Source organism: Camelus ferus, chromosome 14, assembly GCF_009834535.1.
Source record: "Camelus ferus isolate YT-003-E chromosome 14, BCGSAC_Cfer_1.0, whole genome shotgun sequence".
Lineage (NCBI taxonomy): Eukaryota > Metazoa > Chordata > Mammalia > Artiodactyla > Camelidae > Camelus > Camelus ferus.
Genome location: NC_045709.1, coordinates 5,210,488 through 5,232,781, shown reverse-complemented (window position 1 = coordinate 5,232,781; position 22,294 = coordinate 5,210,488). Strand labels below are relative to the sequence as shown.

The following is a 22,294-nucleotide window of genomic DNA, read 5'->3' as shown; positions in this document are numbered from 1 at the left end:
ACTACAGGGTTCAGCCTTCCCTGAATTGATCTTGGCCCAGTTCCAGCCTCTGCCCATATCGTTTCCAAGTGAAGACTTCTCTCTCCATTACTGAGAAGGCTCTTTCTAGCTGTATTTGACATAATATTCCTTCTTTACAATTCTCTCATCGGAAATTCCCGCACAAAATCTAATTCCTCACACACTCTCATCTGAGCTAAATCTCTTCTTCAAAACCTTAATCCTTTTATTTCTCACTAATTAGGAGGCATTGATCATTGATAACCTACATCTTGAATATTTAACAGACCTGAAAACTTCATCATTCCTTGTAATGTAGCACCTCAGATAATCTCTGTTATCAACTGCCTCCTTCTTGTCCTCTTCACGCTCTGTCCTCTAAAGGGCACCCACCATCCAAAAATTACTCCTATTTAAGAATTAAGAAGCAATGTGGATTTGGCTGACATTTCTGTAGAGGGGGCAGAAGGAAGATTTACATTATATATTTTCCAGTGAACCACCCGAAAGTCTGCGTTAGTCATTTCTCTTCTCTGAAGTCCCCTCTTCCCATGAGTGGCCACCAAAGATCCCTTCTTTCTTTCTCCTGAAGGTACTTAGCCTTAATGGCTTCTTTTATCACCTTTTGCAGAGCAATTCCACTCTGTCTCAAAACTTGCAGATTCCATCCAGCTCCTAGATCAAAGAGAAGACCTAGTACATAAGAAGACCCATTCTCCTTAGAAGCCTGTTTAGCAACCCTCTACAGTAATTAAAGCATGTCTTTGCGATCCTGTTGTGTTTGAACAGATAATAGTGAGTGAGAATGTTATAAAACTGTTGAAATACATTAGATTCTTCTGGTTGTTTCTCAGTGGGAGAATTAGTCTGAATTACTTAGTTTACCATTGTACCATTGTAGGAAGCCCAGAGATGCCTCCCTTATTCATAGATGGTTGCTTAAAAATCATGGAATTAAAACATAAGTAACATCTATTTAGCAATATTCTGTATCATTTTAAACTATGGATATTTCCATAACCTCAGGAGAGTATCCTACTCATTACACGAAGATCAAAGTGAGATATTTTCTTAATCATGGAAGAAGAAAGTAGAACTTTAGATGGGAATCCATTTTTCTTTTTACTATAAACTATGATAATGTTAATGAATGTTTCCTATGAAGTAAGTTTTCTTTGGAATCAACTCTCAACAAGACATTAATAAATCTGATTTTCTCACTGTATTTTCTATTGAATTAGGTATGAACCTAAGGACTTAACTCAAACAAAATCATTCCTTTAAATTAAAAAAAAAAGGAAAAAAAATTCAATTCTTAACTTATCTCTACCCTCTTTTAATAGGAATCTGGGTTTTGTGGACAATTACAGATGGATTTTATTACAGCGTGTGTATGTGTGTCCTTGGGACCTGTAAAAAGTTGGACAGGTAGAAAGGGTTGTGTTATTAGGAGCAGGAGAAGCCTGTGTCATTTTTTTTAGGGCCAAATAGTATTTTCTTAGGCTTGGTGAGTTTCAAAAACTGTTTGCCCCATTGACACAGCCCAGGGAAGTCTTGAGCATAAATATGTCTTGTTGAAGAGCTATGAAATTGAGCATGAGGTTTTGTACTTGAATGTACCTTAACAAAGAACAGCTTAGATTTCTGTTGAACCTAGATAAACCTGTACTGTTATCCATGGCATTTTATACACCTGATTGTTTCCGGACGATCTTTCCTCACTAAAAACTGTAAATAGAAACTGCCAATTTCACCATCGGTCATGAATCTCTTGACAGCCTTTGTAGTTGCATAGGCAGAAAGAAAAAAAAACAAACCTAGAGACAAAAATGTATACATCTTTTAAATTATATTATATTATTTTATAAAGGAATGGTGGAAAATGAAATATTCTGGTACAATTTAGGTGTGACACAGAAAACTAGGGCAACGCTTACTTTTAGAAATATCAAGTGTTACTCACTGTTTTAAAATTAATTACATAATTAGCCAGCAGAACACAAAGATCCCAGGGTACCTTAATGGAAACACTACTCTTCCAAATAAAATAATAATAATTAGCACCTACTATATTCCAAGTGCTTTATTAGCTATAATTTTTAGCTCCCCACATCTCTGTGTGTAAATAAACATCATTATGACCATTAATCTTTTCTATAGTTTAGAAATAAGAAAACTAAGGCAGAGAAATTGATTTGAATGATAAAGTATGGCCTTGAATCATTTAAAGAGGCAGGTACTCAATAGGAACAATTAGATATTAGTGGAGTATAAAAAATCCCTCTTGCAACTATTCATAAACTACTGGGTAGTAATTCATTTAAAATACCACCTTTCTCCCAAGCCAAGTGATCACATCAGTTTAAAATTTTTGAAGACTTGCAAGGCAGCCATGAGACCATCAGAAATGCTGAAGATGTGGCAGAACTTCCTTTTGAGTCACCTTTCTAGGTAAATGGCGGCCACGTGAAGTTGTGTGTCATTCAAACCAATGGGTTGGGAGATTGAAGAGATGTAATATGTTGAATGTCACAGAGTCTCATTAGGGGATGAATTCAGGTTTACAAACCACAGCTTGCCACGGAAGCAATACTTTTTTTTTTTTTAACGAAACAGTAGAACTTTGTTAAGATGGGGATGAAAAGTAGGGTAGAGGCTGTGGGCCTCCAGGACACTTGATGTGCCTCTGTAAGACCATAATCACTAACGTAAAACCTCGGAACAGACAGTTATAAAGCCGAGGAGATCGAACACCACCCCTAAAACGCTGGCCAGAAAGGCAAAGTGAAACATGGCCGGTCAGGCCCAAGGCATAAAGCCTACAAAGTAAAGGGATGTTCTCTGATACCGTGTTCCAGAACTGCAGACTCACTGGACAGGAAAAAAGTGGTGATTAATGCCCATTGCGGGAAAAACTTGAGCTACAAAAAAAAAAAAAAAAAAAAAAAGCCAGCCAACTAAACTTCACTGGGAAGATAAGTAAGACAAATCGTGACCTTGCAAAGATCTGAAACGCCTCTGCTGCTGGGCCATTTGAGCACAAGAATGAACACATTCTAGCCTGACTCCGCTTTGGTGTTCTGAAATGGTGGGAGGTGGAGAGAGGAAACTGCTCTGAGGCTTCATCCTGGAAGTGTTGCTGGCGTGTGGATAGCCAAAGGGCAGGCATTTTGGTTAGCTATGCATTGATGTTATTGAGTTTATCTTACATGGTGAGAATCTCTCTATCTGGTGGCATCCATTGCCTAAAATAATGGATGCGTATAACAGATAAACAAGTTCTGAATTCTTTTGGGTAGCAGAGTTTAACTGCAAGGTATCAAACATTTGTCCTGAGCACAGTTGGCTCCCAAAGTTAGGATTATTCACTACTGCATATGGAGGTGTTTCATCTTCCTGACAGGCCACTGGAAACTACTATTTTACAGGCCCCTCTGGCTGAGGGCTAGGGATTTGTGGAGACCATAGACACAGTGCGCTCAGTGCCCACCTGTCCTTGAGATACTCAAACTGGAGCTTCATTGGAATTAAACTTATATTCACCTGGCAGCAAGGATTTTTTTTGAGAGCACAGTGTTCAAAGGGGTCATTGATTCTTGCACTTAAGAATCAAAGAAATGAAAGAGCACTCTATCAAACTTTACACTAAATACAGTGACAACCAGACCAGAACACTGATTCTGAAATACCCATGAACAGAAACACAGTTTAGAAAAATGTCTAAATTTGTACCTAAATAAAAATGAATATGTAAATTCAATTGTTTTAGCAATCTACTCAAAATTCAGGCTTCTTAGCTCACCCGTCCCGAATGGCATGTTTTCTCTTCCAGTCTTGAATTGATAAAGGTGCATTTAAAATGTGTGTGTGTGTGAACGCTATGTCTTTGCACTTTTAGGGATGGAGAGGACGCGTGGTATTTTATAAACAGTGCAATAGACAGGAGCCCTTTGCAACTTTCAGTGATGTCTTACTGTTATGTGTTTTTGTTAGAAAAGTGCTTTGAAAAGCCTTATAAAAATGCACTTACACATAAGCTGTGCAATTCTGCGGAAAATTTAGACCAAACAGATTGTGGCCAGTTCAATTTATCTTGCCAAGGAACTAAAACAACAAATGCTTTTTCTTCTGCTGCACCTCCCCCCCAACTCTACATCTTCTTTAAGAGGCAGCACCCACTCTTTCCTTTCGCCTTTCCTGACGCTTGTAGCCTGGGTACCCTCCCCTAGCAGCCTCACAGCGAATAGCTTCTTGCTTTTTTCCTTCCTCTTCCCTACTATTTTCTCCTCTCCAAATACATTTCACAGACGACTGTCTTTGAAAATAACAGCATCAATTAATTTTTTACCTGTAAAAAAAATCATGTTTAGCCCTGAGTCTGCCCTCTCCATTGATGTGAATTGTGTGGAAGAGGCTGTGCAGGGTCTGATAAGCCCCTTTGGTGGAGTCTCTTCAGCAGGAGGCAAGGCACTGGCCGCTCCGCTGACCGACAGACTGTTTATTCAGCCAGCCCTGCTCTCAGTGGTTGACAGCTGACCCACGTGTCTCCCAGCTCTGCAGCTGAGCCAGGAGGCAGCCTCGGACACACGGGGTGGAAGCAGCTTTCCTTCTGTGCCTGTGACTCAAAGTTGTTCTTTGTTTTTTGTTGCCTGTTGTTTGTTTGTTTGTTTTGTTTGGACAACAGTTCCCCTGCCCCCCACAAAGGCTCCCTCAGTTAACTATTCCCCTTTCTCACCACACTCCTCTTCCCCTCTTGCAGACTCCGATGATCTCCGTGGGGACCCTGCTCTCAGCCATCAAAGTGCTCCCGCCCCTCAAGATGCTCGTAATTCAGTAGTAGATGCAGGTGGCGTTGAAAGCATCACCCTGTGTCCCCAGCAGCTTCCTCAGATGATGGCTGCAGGTAAATATCGGCGGCCAGCACCAAACACAAAAAAGGCATTTTGTGTCTTAGTGGAAAGCCTCCCCAGCCACGAGAATATGCATTCATCCAGCAGCCTGGGCTCCTACAAGAATTCAGACTGTGGAACTAGTGAACATCAAAGAGCATTAAGTCAGTATTTTGCTGACTGTTTTTCAGCTCTGTGCTATTTGTTTTCAGTATGCTTTATTTGTTTATTTTGTTTTGATGAAAGTTTGTGCTTACAAGAAATATTCTGGGAGTCACTTTAGGCAGACACCTGCATTTCCTTAATGTAAGGATGTAAACAGTTTGTAAAGGAAGGGGCATGTTAAAATGTTAACACTTCATAAATTCAGTCAGGACCAGTTTGACTGCTTGACAACTGATTTTAGAGATTTTATTAAGTGATTAGAGGGTGTGCCTGCCTCAGAATTACTCTCGGAAACATGAATTTATTTATTCTTAGTTTAGTAAGCCAGTTGACTTGTTTTACCCAGCAAGTACTCTGGCTTTGCCTCTCAACTTTGTTACTTAACTAATGTTTCACTGGGTGGAGGAAACTATACTTCAGGTTTTTTTTTTTTCCCCAAGGTCACTTCCTTAACGGCATGCTGTGTATAATATAAACCGCACGTCATTAAGTTTCCTCTCAGAATATATTTGAAAACTTTTTATGTTTACATCTAGAGAAAGCATCGCTGTAGATTACGATGCTATATTTTTTTTGTGCTTTGGAGATGTGCTGAAATGAAGCCTCCCATCTCTCGAAACGCGATTTCATTTCAAATTGACACCCTCGCCTGTGGATTCTAAGTCCGAGTTTGTTTTCCCCCCTGCAGCAGCCGATGGTTTGGGGAGTCTGGCAATAGACACGACCCAGCTCAACATGTCGGTGACAGATCCCAGCGCCTGGGCCACCGCCATGAATAACTTGGGCATGGTTCCCGTGGGGTTGCCTGGACAGCAGCTTGTATCGGGTAAGCCTTCTCCTGAGCTGGAAGATGCCTGAAAGCCGCGCCAAGGGGGTGTGGATGACGGCAGCCTTGTAATCTCCCCACACGCAAGTGTTGAGCCCTGTCCGGGAGTGATGACCGGGGCGTGTTTGGCAGGCTGTGCTTGAATTGAGATTTTTTTTTTCTCATCACCTCGCTCTTCTGCCCAATAGCTGTTCTCAGAAAAAGCCGCAGGCAGAATCTCCTAGCTGCGGCATTGGAACGTCAGTTTCATATTTTAAATGGTAAATAGAAGAGCTAATACTTGCTTTCCAGCTTGCAGAACTCTTTCGCTTAGGCTGTGCCGTTCGCTTGCACAGTCTTCTCTTTGAGACGGGCAGGGACTTTATGGTGGCTGTAGCTCTTGTTCATGTTCCCATTTTAAAAATAGGGAAAGAGAGGACCCAACTTTTAGGTGACTTTTCCAGCACTGAAGTGGCAGAACTTAGAAACCCAACTCAGCTGGCACTGCATTCCGTTTTCTTTCCATCACACTTAGGAATCGTGATACACTAATGAATTCAACAGAGAAAATGTTTGGAAATGTCACAAAGCAGAAAGTCACTGGGAAGAGTTCATCATTTAATTTAACACACGTTTGTGCAGATTTTTCACGTGCTGTGTAACAGGTGCTTTGGGAAATATAAATATATATGTATTCAGGCGTCCTTAAATTGACAAACAGCAACAAAAAGACAGCAGTACAAATACTGTGTAGAATCAGGTGCTAAGTAGTGGTTCAGACTAGTAATGTAGTAATTTTCAGAAGGATCAATGACTGGGGCTCTGAGGGAAAATGTTATCAGGGAGGCAGGACTTGAGCTGCCTGGAAAGACACATGGGATTTCAGTATTCACTGCATTCACTCATTCAACTCGTGTTTGTTGAGACACTGTCCTGGTGCAGGGGCTCCAGCAGTAAACAAAACAGGCATGATCCCTGCCCTCCCAGAATCTGCCACGGAGAAGTGACAGTCATTATACTGCAGTCGTTGTTATATGCCAAAAGAACAATTCGCTTTTGCCCATCGAGTTAGATGAGTGTAGACAGTACGCACTAAGTAGAAACCAATTGTCTTTGGAGAGTTACTAAGTTTCACACCCACAGACCTGTGTACTTTGAGCTGAGTTGACCAAACATTTGGGATTTTTTTGTTGTTTTTTGTTTTTGTTTTTGTCAGTAGGGGCCATACATATAAAACTCTAAACAAGCTGTCGTAAATTATATATAGTGTGTGTGCGTGTGTGCGCATATATACAAACGTACATGTACACACATGTGTATATGTATACATGCAATTTCTTTTTTAATATAGCAAACAACATGAGAAGAGAGGACAGGAGACAGGGGAAATCGGGAGACAGAAAAAGGACAGTCAAATATTGAGTTACAAAACATTTTCTTTAGGACATTTATGAAATTCTCCAAAATGTTATAAAATTCATACAGTTGAAGAAGAATCAGCTGTGGGATGTGTGTGTACAGACATAAATGACGTTTTCTATGGTTTGAACATGTGTTTATCCAGACCCCTCTTCCCTAAAGCTAATCTTGACAGATACTCCATTCTAATAACTTGAGAGTAAAGATATATATGTTTCTACCCAAATTTTCTCAGCTGCCTAATTGAAATATTCATACAGCAGAAATTCCTTCACCCTTGTCTCCACCTCCCGTTTCTCTCAGAAAATGTTACGTGGCTTTCAGAGTAAGCTACCACCTCAATAATTCATTATTTTTTCTTATGATTTTGAGTCTTCTGACATTTTAACCATGACCAATTTATGATTTTCCCAGCAACTTACCATGAAAAGAATTATAGCCCTACTCGTTATAGAAGATTTACCGTATCTGCCCTGAATTACATTCTCTGTCTCTTGGATTAGCCAAACTGCTTAAACTGTGTCTGAGCCTTTTGGGGTCTTCCTGAGAGTCCTTCATCATCCCCTACCTTGTCCGCCGATTGAACTACACTCAGCTTTGTTCTCAGGGCTGCCAGCCGACTCCCTTCCTTGACACTCTCTCAGGGTCAAGTGCTCTCTTATTTGGTTAGTGTTTCTTTATTTTCTTCCAATCTTTGTTCCATGCAAATATTTTAATCCTATTAAATATAATATATTCTATTCATTTTTATTGACCCCTTATCCTAAACTATTTTTCCATTTTAGAGTTTTATACGAACATTTTTTGAACAGTCCATTCAATAAATCTTCCCTGGTTTTCCAGTATTTCCATTTAAGCTGTCTTTGTTTTTTCACTGTTACCAGCCAAGTTTCTTTGGAGTGGTTAATCACTTCAAGTGTGTAAAAACATTTACCTTTTCTGTGAAATGGTGATTGTGTATCTATTTCCTGGGACTGTTGTGAGATGGTAATCTGGTAACTTATATATAAAACTGCATAGAACCTACACATAGCAAGCATTCATTAAATATTAGCTTATTCCTTTCTTTGTTCCTTTTGATTTTTTTTCAGTAAATACTGAAATATCCAAAAGGCTTTCAAGCAATTAGAATTATTTCCCTTGGATAGACTCCTACATGTAGAATTAGTAGGTCAAAGCAAATGAACATTTTGAAGTTTCTCGTTAAATGCTGGGCAATTAATTCCCCAGATACACATATGTATTTAATATTTACTAACTTGATATGCAAAGATGGCATCCTATTATTTTACCTTAAATTCTTTTATAACTACTCTTTTAAATTATGTCGTTTTTCCTCCATTATTTTCTATTTACATTTCCTCTTCTGTAAATAGACTACTTTCATACTATATTGATGTATCAGATGGGGTTCTCTGTGATTTTTTTATTGGCTTATATTTGGTCATTACTTTTAAGCATTCTAATTTTGGAGTTCATGTTTTCTAAAAACATTTATCCAGTCTGGGTTTTTTGTTTGTTTGTTTGTTTGTTTGTTTGTTTTGCCTTTTTAATGTTGTTCCTTTAAAAAAAAAAACCTGTTTAACATTTCCTTTGTGAGTTCTGTATTTCATCTCTAAATAAAGAAAGGTTCCCCCCCTCTCTACAGTTGATACATTTTCCTAATTATCCATGCTGTTGTGGATTTACTTCCGTCTTTTATCAGAAATTCAATTCTATGTATATTTCAGTCTATTTCAGAAGTATCTATTCTGCACTGCTAATCTCTTTTTATTCCTGCACCATATTGTTTCAATTCTTACAGCTCTATAGTATATTTGTATGTGCATCTTCTTACTGTACCTGATATCTCAGTGTAATGTACTGTGCCATGTGTGTGGTGCTATTTTTTTCTTTACACCGTATTCATAGCGCCACAGAATGTTGCTTCTCACTCAGTTTCCTTGCCAACAGCCCCTGGAATTCTTCGGTGTGACTATAACATGTTTGAGGCAGCCTTTAAAGTCTCAGAAGGGACTTAAAGATAATTTAGTGTAGCCTTCGTTCCAAGAAATCTCCTCTAAAACGTCTCTGACAGGATTATGGAGAGTCTGGATTTTTACGAGCACTTGGCCTTCTCCCAAAGTTTCTGGTATTTCTAAATGACCAACTACTCTTCCCATATTTGTTAAAATTAAATTGACACTAAATCCTGTTCTCTACTACCTTTTCCTCTGTTTATTGGGAGATGAAAATTATCAGCAAAGCAAGGCACACATTTTTCATACCCTCTGATTTTATCAAAAGGATTTCTCAGGAAATCAGATGTATTCATTGCTGCCATGTCATGCTGTTCTGAGCTCCCACAATCACAACTCTTTCATTTTCCTCTCCTTTTATCATCACCCACGTGTTCCCCACAACAATCCTGTTCCCACTTTGATACATCCCCATTTGCCGTGCTTCCTATGAAGTGCTACTTGAGATCATTGCATTAAATTTGTTTCTTTTCACTCAAAATACACTATTCTCCTGCTGTACTCTAGCCTTAAGTCCCGTACACAAAGTCTGGTTTATCTAGAATATAATATTTACTTCCTTCTGGTATTGTATGTTTATTTTATTCCTCATACTTCCAGTTCTGTGGATTTTTTTTCTTTTTTTTTTTTCTGCTGTTATTGATTTGTTCTTACTATTAATACTTTTTTTTTTGCATTGAAATAGATCCAAGTTCTCTAAACTGGCCTGTTGAAACATCAGTGTCTCACAGTTGTTAGGTAGGGTGGATGTCACATAAGTATTTATGTACCCTAATAACCATGGCAAATTCCTACTTTAGCACAAGTAGGTTGCTTTCTTTGAGTAGGTTTCCTCAGAGCCTTTACTCTGCTAATGTGCAAGGAACAGTTTAAAGGAATGATGTCTAATACATAGGATTCCCTAAACATAATTTAGTCTTTAAAAAAATACATATTGGCATCTCATGAGACACTAGAATATAGCCACCTAAGCCAGATTTTTTTCCCATCAACTGTGGAGATCCCTCTCCACGATCATCCATCTTTCTTTGTCATATATAGCACCCTCCCTATTATCTAGTTTATAATTTTTGTTTGTTTGTTTGTGTTTTCACTGAACAGCGTCACTCCTTAATCTCAAGTTTGCAAATAATTCTCCTGTGGTCTACTGTTGCCTGAAGCCTTCTTCCCGGTTTCCTACAATACATGCTGTCACTTTCCGGGAGCCCCCCACCTCTGGTGTCATTAGCCCAAACCAAGAATATCCAGTCCTGAGCTTTGACACCATCTGTGTGACCAGCTGCTCCCTTCCTATATACCCTGGCTTCTTCTCCAAAGCTATAGTCATCAACTGGAAGGGTTGGCCAGCAGCAGCTGAGTCCCCAGGTTTCAAGTTGCTTGCCCGGGACTGGTAATATTTCCTGGATATTCTCTGGCCATGAGATTATACCTTGCTTTTCTCTAAACTTTGTAAAACTTTCTTCCCTAATGTCAGCAGTCTCTCCTTAGCTGTTACTGGCTTTAAGTTGACGTGTATCTTCTACCCTGAGTTTCTTAGCGTGCCATTTGTTGTGTTTCAAATGCATGTTCCAAAAAGGCATCGCTACCTCCCTGTTAGCTAAGGAAGCACTGTCTGTGAGGTAGTGCCACGTGCCTTATCCCAGCTTAACCTGGAGCCAGGGAAAGATATCTTCATCTCCCAAGCATCTGAGTTGTTCCTCGGTTCATACCTTGCTGTTTCTCTGAAGCCCTGGGTTTGCTGTTGGAGCCTCTGTCCCCTGCCAGTCTGAGAAGAGCTTAGCTCTACAACTCGCAGGGAGGCTAAGTCCCCTCTCTGATCTCTTCCTTCCTCTCTGCCATTCTCCAATGCTCCCACTCATCTTAATTCCGCTCTGCTCCCTCAGAAGACTTTTTCTCTCCTTTCCTTGTTGGGTTGTTTAATCCTCCCAGGAACACCTTTCTCCTCTTTAATATGCCCAGATTTGGAGAGGCATTTGTTAAATCCCTGCATCTCCTGAAGCATCACTCTTTTCACTGGGATTTATTGAGCCGGACATGGTGCTGAATCCTGGGAATACAAGACAGAGACCTCACTCTTCGATTTTAGAGCCTAGTGGGAGAAATAGAGAAGAGTAAATAAGCAAATACAAATCAACATGATAAGTGGTTCTGCTCCTAACAGATAAAGGGTGCTATCCGGTGTCGCTGGAGAGCGTTGAGCAGGGGAGTTGGATGACGAGAGCAGTAGTTTTACAGAGCACTTTTGTGGGTCCTGCAGAGCCCTGATGGGAATGGGGAAAGGTTGGCGGCACAGAGAGGGGATGGGAGGCGGTAGCAGTCACCCGGAGAGGAAATAATAATGACAATAATGGCAGTAATAATCATGGCGGTGGAGATAGACTAAAGAGACCCCCAAGACATTTAATTCTAGAAAAAAAAAACCAAAAAACAAAACAGGAAACAGTGATTGAGTCCACATGGAAAGTAAGGAGTGTGAAGACTCAGCAATGACTCCTGAGTTTCTAGCTTTGGAAATTGTGTCGTTGGAGGGGCCACTTACTGAGCTGGGGAAGGTTGGAAGAGAAAGAGGGTGAGGAAGGATGGCGAGATTCCTTTTGGATGTGTGGAGTTTGAAGAACCAGTTGAAGGAAACACGTGGTGATCAGTCACACGTAAGGATCTAGAGCTCCTGAAAGAAGCGGGTACGGAGGTTAGTTTGGGCGATCGCAGCACGCGGATGGCCCATTGACTCCTCTCTCCCCCAGTCACGCTTTGGCTCTGAAATTAGAAATAGGCCCTCAGCTGCTCACCCAGGTGGCAGCCCGACCTCTGTTTGCATCTCCAAATACCTCCTTCATCTGTGTCTTTTCTCAGTGACCCACCAGATTTCTGTCCATTGCTGGGCTCCAAGGTTTGAAATGGGAGAAGTAGTCAGAGACTGAGAACATCTGATGAAGGAATCTGGGCCTGAAACCGTCTCATCAGCTCTCAGAGACACCCAGATGGGCTGTCTGATGATAAGCCATCCCGCATACTTGTTTTGAAGATGAAAATTATACCTGAACCAGTAAAATTCCTTTCTCCAGTCCCTTCAGATATTAATGGTGACACTGTCTGTCACAGGCATGATTAAGGGGACACGGATCATCTGCTGCTCAGTAGCTGGACTCTCTAAAAGATGCTGCTCGGTCCTGTTTTGTTTTCATTTTTCACCTTGTTGAAAGATTTCTCATTATCAAGTGCCAGAAAGCAAACAGGCCCTCGACTTACGTTTCACAATTTATGTACCTGATTTCACGTCTTCTTGACAGTGCTGTTGCACTTTCCATGGTTACTTGCCCCTTTATTCCCCAGGACAGTAGGGCAGTGCATTGGTGTATTCATTCATTCATTCACCGCAGTATTACTGAAGGCTCGTAATGCACAGCGTATTTTCCAAGTCACGGGAGAAGCAGCCATTCACACGACAGACAGGTGAGGCTCCTGTAGCGCGTACATATTTCTAAAAAGGAGATGTTATCTAAGTAGCTGTGCAAGTGATTATATGATTACAACCGTGGGGCGTTACAGAAGAGGAACGGGAGCCTAACTTAGCTTGGAGGTATTGGAGCGCATTCATAAAAGGTTCCTCTGAAAAGGTCCTCTTAGGGCTAAGACACCCCAGGATAAAGTAGGGAGGAAGAAGGTGGGAGGAACAGGAAGAAAAGGGGAAGTTAGAGAAGATGAGAAAATTCTAAGAGCAGGAAAGGTCTGAGGTAATAAGACCTTGGCTCTTTCAAGGAGATGAAAGGGAGGTGTGTGTGGGGGCGAGAGGCAGTGCCTGGCATGGGTGGGTTGGCAGGTTGGTCCTTAACATGTGTTGAGAGGTCGGCTGGGGCCAGACCCTGCCTGCCAAGACCAGGAGTGCAGATTGTATTTGAAGTGCAAGCCACTGAAGGATTTTAAGCAGGGAAGCAACCTCTGACTCATATTTAAAAGAGAAAAAAAAAAATCACCCAAGTAGTTTTCTAGGGATTGGATTGAAGAGTGGCGAGAGGCATCAGGAATGCTCTTGGAAGTCCCAGAAGAGAGTGATGAGGTAGACAGCCTAGATGTACCCGTACGGGGCTCGAACACTCAGCACCTACCATGTCAGGCGCTGCCACAGGTGCTGAGAACACACGTGCCCTCCTGGAACATTCACTCCAGTGCTTTGTGTATGATGTGTGTCTGCAGTATTTCTAGAGGGAAGGGAACTGGTAGAAAACTGTTTCCAAAAAATCTTTGCTTCTGCTGGTACTGTGTAATGTGTTGGGTAATTGATGTCACTTCAAACAAATCAAGGCTTGTCCTCCAGTAACTCTCCACAAGTGACAACAGCCTATATTCTTGGTGGCTAGAGATGTTATAAAGTGGAAGTCCTTTTTAAATGCTTACATAACAAAGTTATTTGAAATATAGTCATTTTTCTCTTCCATGAAATGAAGCACATAAATATGACTTGCTTTGTAAATTAACTTCTTTGTAGATGGACTTCTTTTGAATTATCAATGTGTAGTTTTTGCGTTCCTGTGTATGTCACAACAATTTTTTTGTTTTAATTTTAAGCTGGTTTCCATCTCTTGGTTACCTTAGTCTTGATTTGATCTGTCATGCTTCGGTATACGTACTATTCAGCTTTTAAACTATGCAGATCACTTACTTACCCACTCTCTCTAGTCTAAAACTGGAGAAAATATTTTCAGATAATTGTGTGTACATTTACATGTGAATAGATATATGAAGTTTACATATATTGCATAGAAATATGTAACATGTATGTATGCATATACAACACAAATACACACATTTCCTAATTTTCTTGTTTTCCTTTTCTTTCCCTGAAATAGAAAAGCTTTAATGTCTTTGACTGCAACATGAACAGAAGGGAAATATTTGCATTTCATAATGGAAAATTGTATCCTGCCTCCATAGTAGACATTCTGAGACAGCTGGGACCAGAAAGAAAATCCAAACTGTTAAATTCCTATATGGAAATCGATTTGCATGTTCATATCCTGCGAGCACACATGCACATCACTGTACATTGGATTTCTGCTTTGAATTAATGTCAAAGCCTTTTATTTGTAAATCTGGAATAATTGCATAGTGACTTCTCCATCTTGTTTCCTTTTATTTCCTTTTCTTTTGCAGCCTTGTCATTTTCTGTGTTACATTCTGTGTCTTTGAGTTGTGGCTATATCACATTATAGCTTTGTATCATTAGGCTATCATGTATCTAATAGACTGTGCTGGACTGTACACTTACACAGGCAGGAGCCATGTCTAATTCATCTTTGTGTTTCCTCTATCATCAAACAGATCTGGGTGCTCAATAACTATATAGTTAGAGAATGAATGTATGACTTGATTTGCTTATATAAATAATTTTATAAAGTGTATTAATTTTGGAAAAGTCATTTTCATACCCGGTCCCTGGACTGTTCTGAAGTCTAGCTGTTATGTCTTTAATCATGGTTAGATATGGAAGGTAGCCGCAACCATCGGTCTCCTTTTTTGACGTCTGTGATTTACTTTTCTCATAATTGAGCATTATCTTTCCAGATTACCTCCTCTTTTCTTCTTTTTTAAAAAAATCTATCTTCCTTATCTCTCCTTATCATGCTTATGCTTTCATTTACCTTCTTGTACATATGGAGTATATTTATAACAGCTGTTTTAGTGTACTGAACTAATTCTGTTATCTGTAATGTTTCTAAGTGTCTTTCTATTGATTGATTTTTGTCTTTGTGTTGGGTCATATTTTTCTGTTCCTTTGCACGCCTCATAATTTTTTGTCATTGTGAGTTTTACATTGTAAGTGCCAGATTTTTTTTTTGTATTCCTTTAAATATTTTTGAAACTTGTTCTCAGATGCAGTTAAGTTCCTTAAAAATAGTTTAATTCATTCAAGGCTTGCTTTTTTTTTAACATTTTTTTATTGATTTATAATCATTTTACAATGTTGTGTCAAATTCCAGTGTAGAGCACAATTTTTCAGTTATACATGAACATGTATATATTCATTGTCACATTTTTTTCTCTGTGAGCTACCATAAGATCTTGTATGTATTTCCCTGTGCTATACAGTATAATCTTGTTTATTTATTCTACAATTTTGAAATCTCAGTCTATCTCTTCCCACCCCCTGCCCCCTTGGCAACCACAAGTTTATATTTTATGTCTGTGAGTCTATTTCTGTTTTGTATTTATGCTTTGTTTGTTTGTTTGTTTTTAGATTCCACATATGAGCGATTTCATATGGTATTTTTCTTTCTCCTTCTGGCTTACTTCACTTAGAATGACATTCTCCAGGAGCATCCATGTTGCTGCAAATGGCATTATGTTGTCAGTTTTTATGGCTAAGTACTATTCCATTGTATAAATATACCACATCTTCTTTATCCAGTCATCTGTTGATGGACATTTAGGCTGTTTCCATGTCTTGGCTATTGTAAATAGTGCTGCTGTGAACATTGGGGTGCAGGTGTCATCCTGAAGTAGGGTTCCTTCTGAATATATGCCCAGGAGCGGGATTACTGGGTCATATGGTAAGTCTATTCCTAGTTGTTCAAGCCTTGCTTTTAAGCTTGGGAAACTGGGTCCAGAGCAGCCTTTAGACTGGAGATAATTTTATCCTACTTCTGTGGCAAGACACTACTTGGAACTCTACCTCAGTATATTGCAGGGCTCCCCATCCCTGGCTGTTGGAAGTTGATCTGCTCCCAGAGCTTTGTGAATGTCAGAAGTGGTTCCACCTGCTCCTTTCCCACAGTTGCTGCCTCAGCCTTGGCACTTCCCTCACACGCCTGATCAATACCCAGCCAAAGTCTTGAGGGGAATCGTCTGAAGATCTCTGGAACTCTCTCTCTGATTAGCTCCTTCCTCTCCAGTGCTCTGCCCTGTAATTTCCAGCTGCCTTGGCCTCCTCAGACACTGAACTCAGGTACCCCTCAGGCTCTGTTTGGGTTTCTCTTCCCCGAGTAAATCCTGGAAACTTTCTAGACAGCTGGCTGGGACGCTTGCAGGTTTCACTTCATCTTCGTCCTTTCTCTCAGTAATCACCGTCCTGTATTTCCCATTGTCCGGTGCCTGGAAATTGTCATTCTATATATCATGTCTCACCTTTTTAGTTGCTTGAGGCAGAAGGTTAGGTTTTATGTCTGTTGCTTCCTTATGGCTGGAAGCAGAAGTTTTCAAAGCTTTTTTTTTTTAAAGTGTGTGTGTGTGTGTGTGTGTGTGTGTGTGTGTGTGTGTGTGTGTGTGTGTTCCCTAGAGACATAATCAGTATAAATCTGAGGCTATGATATGAATGACTTTGCTAGGAACGCTGAAAAGAATAGTAACAAGCCCACCAGTTATTGAGCACCTAATACATACCAAATGCTCTAAATACCTTGCTTCATTTAATCCTCTGCTAGCTAAATATTATTAACCCAGTTTCATAGCTAAGGGACCCGAGCTTGAGTGATGTTCATTCACTTACCTAAGGTTACCCAGGTGGAAGGAGGCAGTGCTGGAACTGAAATCCAGGGCTGGATGCTGAACTCTCCATTCTTTCAGGAATTGGGGGGAAATGATTAAAGCAAAACCCCCTACCTTTTTGCCTCAGGCCAGTACTATCTTTATTCTTTTACTTTTAAAAAGAAATACCTTTGGTGGAAATATATCTTGGGGGTCGGGAAAGAGTGACTAGTTGTAGAGATTTTTTGGTATTATATTGAAATGTAAAAGATTTCAATTGTTTAATTTTTAGGCATAGCATTTTTATTGTGCTGGAAATCTGGAGATTCAATGTTACAGGTTTAAGACTTGGGGTCCAGTGATCTAAAATCTGTACTGAACTTTAACCAGGAATAACAGTAATATGAAGTTGACACTATGAATAAGACCATGGTGATCATGGCTTCTGGTTAATGTCAGTAACCAAAAATGATCATAAATATTGGGAGAAAATAAAGCTCTCCCAAAGGAAAAAAAGAAATTTTGAGTTTTCTAGTGATTGACACAGATGGGATGGACATGGGTCAACTTAAGTATTCACTCTTCAAGAAGCAGGGAATCCAGAGCAGGTGGGCCTGTCGATTTGGTAATAGAGATGGAGAGCACTCTTGGCTGACGGATTCTATTTTCTCAGAAGAGTAGGAGGCAAGGTCATCTGGTAAGGTTAAGTAGGCTGATGAGGAGTGGAAAGTTTGAGAAGGGAGAGCCCTTGCAGGCAGTCACTGGGGGAGTGAGAAGAAGCTGACTGTGGAAGTTTGGTAAGGTTGATGATCACTCATCGCGAGCCTGATGTATTTTCCCACAGCCGTGTTGCATTTTCTCAGTGGGTGGGCTGTATCCAGGTTGGGTTTCAGCAGGTGGCTGCAATGAAAGGCCGGGGGCACAAAGAAGATGTGAGCATTTAAAGGAGAGTCATTATGAATTCAGACCACATGATCCTACAAGACTGGATGGAGGTAGAGCCGTGAAAAAAGGGAGGACCAGCATCAGGGAGAAAGTGGAGGGGGAGGGGTCGCTGGATGGAAGAAGCTGATGAGGACAAGCAGGAGGTTGGAAGGGTCGGAAGGTGGGAAGGAGAAAGGGGGTCTAGCTGATAACAGCAGTAAAGGGAGGCCCTTTCTGTGCCATTTGCGGAAGAAAAATCCTCCTCTTTAGAAATTGATGAACCCTCTCTGTAAGAGGCAGACGGTGGCTTTAGAGCCTGAGGTCCTGGGTTTGAATCCAGGCTCTTTCCCTCCTCTGTGTTTAACTTCTCTGAGTGTTTCTGTCTGTAAAGGGGACATAACAATATCAACATCAGAGGATTGTTGCAGTTTCCAGAATCGGTAATGTGGAGTATGGAATATATTGTAGGGATCCAAAATGCTAGCTTCCTGTCCCTCTTTGGGGGGCAGTTTAGCGAGGAGGAGGGAAGGGCGTTGGGGGAGTGGTCTTGGATGACTATTTCAAGGGAATGAAAAAAGACTTGGCCCCTGCGAACAGTGATTCCCTTGCTCTGACTTTCCTCCTGTCCTGGGAGCAGTGACCGTTCCCTTCTACAAGCCATGTGGAAGCTCCCACGTACACCCAGAGCACTGGGACAGGATTACTCAAGGTAATTTCCACAAGTCACTTGCGTCAACATGCCCTGGACTGTAGACTCCAGGGCCTGTTTCAGACGTGCTGAGACATGAGGCCCTGCAAACTACAGCTGAAAACTTGAGAATACAACTCTTTGAAGGACGTCAGGGCCTGGGCTGTTGGGTAAACCAAAAAAGACCCCATTTGGCCTGGGGATGGGTGGGGAAGCTTGTTTGATGCTACATTTCTGTGACCTTATGTAAAACGTAATTTTACAGCTGATTTTTGTGTGTGTAAAGGTAGCTGAGCTGTAAAGCCTAAAAAGGGGGGGCTACAGGTGCAGATCCAAAACAACATATTGATTATCGTATGCTGCGAGCACTGTGTATCATCTCATTTAATCAGGTTTTATCCCAGAAAAAAATGTCTTGGGCATCAAGACACATATCCTTGAACTATCATAAACTATTTTCCTTCTCATCAGGGACACTTACTTGCTATCACAGAAGGCACAGCTTTGACCTTGAAGCTTTGCTTCTGAAAGTTTATGCCTGTGGGCAAAGAGATGCTTCATCCTTAAGAGGAAGGCGAAATACTGTCGTCTTCAAGTTCACTAAGTCTTTACGGCCATGAGGGCATCCTTAAAGAAATGTTCCTCAACTTCACTGGCTGGAACTCTTGCGACCTCCATCACTTAATGCTTCCTAGCCATTTATTCCATCTCAGCAGGAAAAAGAGGCCTCGCCACCCTAATGCGAAGCAACTGAAGTCTCCACAGGGGAGCCCCGCGCAAGAGTGAATCACTGCTGACCAGGTTCTCACCGGAGACATTTTCATTTCACTCAAAAATGCTCATTTTATATTTTCAGAACTTAGTGTGGCCTCTCTCTTGGAAACCATGTATTTGAGGAACATCTTTCTGAATTTGTTCCTCCCCAGCTGTGAGAAAACAACTGCCCAGTCATGGATAGGAAAAAAGCAATTTAGGGAAATAATAGAGGAAGATGATGATGTCATTCTCGTCTGGATTTCTGTGTTGTTCTTGCTGGGACGTGGATGGGAGAGGGGCAAGCTTGAGGCTCTGCAGGAGGCAGGGGAGATGCCCGGCATGCAGCTGGCCTGGACTGACCTGAGGAGACAGGAAGGGGCACGAAGGTGCCAGAAAAGTGAGTCAGTATCCTACTGGGGGAACAGAATGCCAAAGACCCCACAGGCTTGGTGTGAGGCCTCCTTTACTCTGTCACATGGCGGCTCAGGCACCAGGGGCCAGGTGCCCAGATTCCGAGGGCCTTGCTATGCCCACCTGTCAAAAGAGGGTGTCCAGGTTCCCTTAAAGCTCTGAAATTCTAGATGTAGGAAAACCCTAATGATCCAGAACGATAAGCCCTGGCGACGCACAGTGCTCCAGCGACTAGCACCCAGGTAATGTCTGGAGGAAATAAAGCGAGATGGTAACTTCTAACAAGAACCACAGGAAGAGTGTCTCTCTAATTAAGGTAATCTCTCTGGCGCCAATGGTGGGTTTTTTGTTTGTTTGTGCATTTGTTCTTTAATGGACCCACGGAGCCCCTGCAGAGTTAATCGCCCACACAGCCGTGGAAGTGATGCAGGAGAATGGCCGTCAGGAACGTGACTCTGTCTAGGCTTCCAAGAAGCAACCTGCAAGAGAGGGAGGGATGTGTTCCCGCCCGTTTCGAGCCCTTTGGCGTAGCTGTAGCTTTTGCTGAGTAACCAGTAGCTGAGGGCAAACGTGAAGATGTGAAGAACTGTGTCAGTGCTGGAAATCAGAGGGTCTCAGGTCAGGCAGCCCTGGGAAGGGTGTCGGTAGGGCCCCCCGTATCTCAGTTTTTCCTCCCAAGAAGAGGTAATTGGGTACAGACCATCTAAAATCCTAAATAGGTGGCCTTGCTTCTTTTCATCTACAATTGCTTTTCATCATGGTTATGTCTGATTAATGAGAGTTCCTTAAAGAAAAGTAGGAACTTTGTAAAAAGAACAGGCGTAGAAGGAAAGCAGACGTGTCCGTTTTCCCGCCCACCTCCCTTCTCACAGCTCTTGGTGTTCCCGAGCCCAGGCTCAAACCAAGGAATAGAGCCAGCGCACCATCTGTGCAGTCCTTTGCACCGTCCCTGTGTGACGGGCTCCTCCTTTGAACAAATAAACCAAGTGTTTCGGAATGCAAATTCGGAACGCACCGTGAGGCTGAACTAACTGAAACGTCACAATTTGGAGCAGAGGAAGGTTTATCGCAGAGCCAAGCAAGGAGGACGGCGTGGCTCATGCCCAAGAAAACCTTGAACTCCTTGAAGGGTTTCAGCAAAGCATAGTTAAAGGCCAGCTGAGGGAGGAGGGGTCGCAGGGTACATGATCAGCTCGTGCACAGTTCTCTGGTTGGTTGATGTGGAGGGAACAGGGCGGTCAACACTCAAGCCCCTAGGTGCCAGAAGGTCTCGGGCCGTGTGCTCAAGATCACCAAGTAGTTAATTTCTTCCCTTTGGTGGTGGTTTTAAGTATCTGAAAAACTCAGGAGCTATGCATGAGATACTGTTATCTGCGGACTTCAGAGAGGAGCTGCAGCAGAGGACAGGGGGAGGGGTCTGTCCCGGGGAGATCCCACAGGGTCCTGCTTGGTTACACAAGTGTTCTGTTTCCAACGGCTTCCTGCAGACCCCATACTTAGGAAGGAAAAGGAAATAAGGCCAGGCCTGTTACAGTCATGTTCATGAGAACCTGAAAGCAAGACTTGGGGCACAAAATAACCGAAATGTGGATCATTAAGAATTTATTGTAATGTGGTATTCCTGGTGTGGGAAGAGAAGAGTGCCCACTCGGTAGAAATAAAAAGATTTGGGAGTGAGAAAGGACTTTAGATAGTAATATACTGGTGTGTAGTGTTTAATGTTTCAGAGAGATTTCAGATCTGATATTTCACTTAAGCCTTAGTGATCCCCTCCACAGCGGCAAATGTGTTCCCATGCTCGTGGCCAATGTGGCTAACCTACCAGGGCCTCTTCCCTACTGAAACGGGATGTGTCTTTACATCTCAATGGGGTCTCCAGGCAGCCAACACCAGTGCAAATGTGAAGGAGGCTTTCTGCTAACACTAATCTGGTCCAGCCCCAGTATTTCATGGATGAACAGATAGAGGTCTGGATAGGGTCTGGTTAAGTTCTACAGAACAATGTATCTTGACCGTTTCCTCCGTTTTTGATGGGCTTGGGGGGATACTCAGGCCCCCTTGACTGTTCCCTCCCACGCCTGGTGGAGAGCTTGTCAGATCTGGGAGTGACACTGTATCTTCCACTGAACGAAGCTGACCGGTTATAAAGCAACAACTAAACTCTAACCTTGGCTGCTTAAAGGCAAGACTTAATTGACAGGAGACTACAGTCTTCATTCATTCACTCTAAGAGTTTTGTGTGCACGAAAATAAAGGGAAGGCCTACTGATATTTCACAAGGCAACTGAGATGCAGATAAAATTAATTAACATCTTTCATTCATTTCTTCACATTTATAATCAGAGTCTCCTTACCTCTCCCTGTTTCATTTTTTCATTCTTCCTTTTCCCCGGGAGACCACACTCAGCTATTCATCCTTTCCTTACACTATATCTACCTTTGTGTCCATCTGTCTGTCCATCCACCCCTCCTTCCTTCCATCCAATCTGTATCTTCTGCTTAGTGCTAAGCCTTTTAAAGGGAAAAAAAAACTATGTTTTATTCATCTCTGTGCCCCCTGTGCCTCCCAGCACAGTGCATATTCAGTAAATGTGTGTAAAAGGAATCTCTTGCCTATGATTTCTTGCCCCTTTACTGACTCTCTATTTATTAGAATGGCACAAACCATTTGCCCCCCTCCCCCACCTTTTTCTCCTATTTGAAAAAAAGAAATTAAAAAGTACCTTCCGTACAGCCTTGTGATTATCTTCTCTCAGGT

General features: G+C 41.7%; 1 protein-coding gene across 7 annotated transcripts in view; it reads left to right on the top strand.

Annotated features, from left to right (window-relative positions):
- The window catches only part of ENOX1 (ecto-NOX disulfide-thiol exchanger 1), a 512,511-nt gene that overhangs the window by 310,282 nt on the left and 179,935 nt on the right, over positions 1–22,294 (top strand). For all 7 annotated transcript variants that reach the window (XM_032496083.1, XM_032496086.1, XM_032496080.1 and 4 more), the window contains 2 exons: positions 4,760–4,903; positions 5,743–5,880. In XM_032496083.1, coding sequence (XP_032351974.1) covers positions 4,760–4,903; positions 5,743–5,880 — 282 coding nt within the window. The remainder of the gene's footprint in view (positions 1–4,759; positions 4,904–5,742; positions 5,881–22,294) is intronic.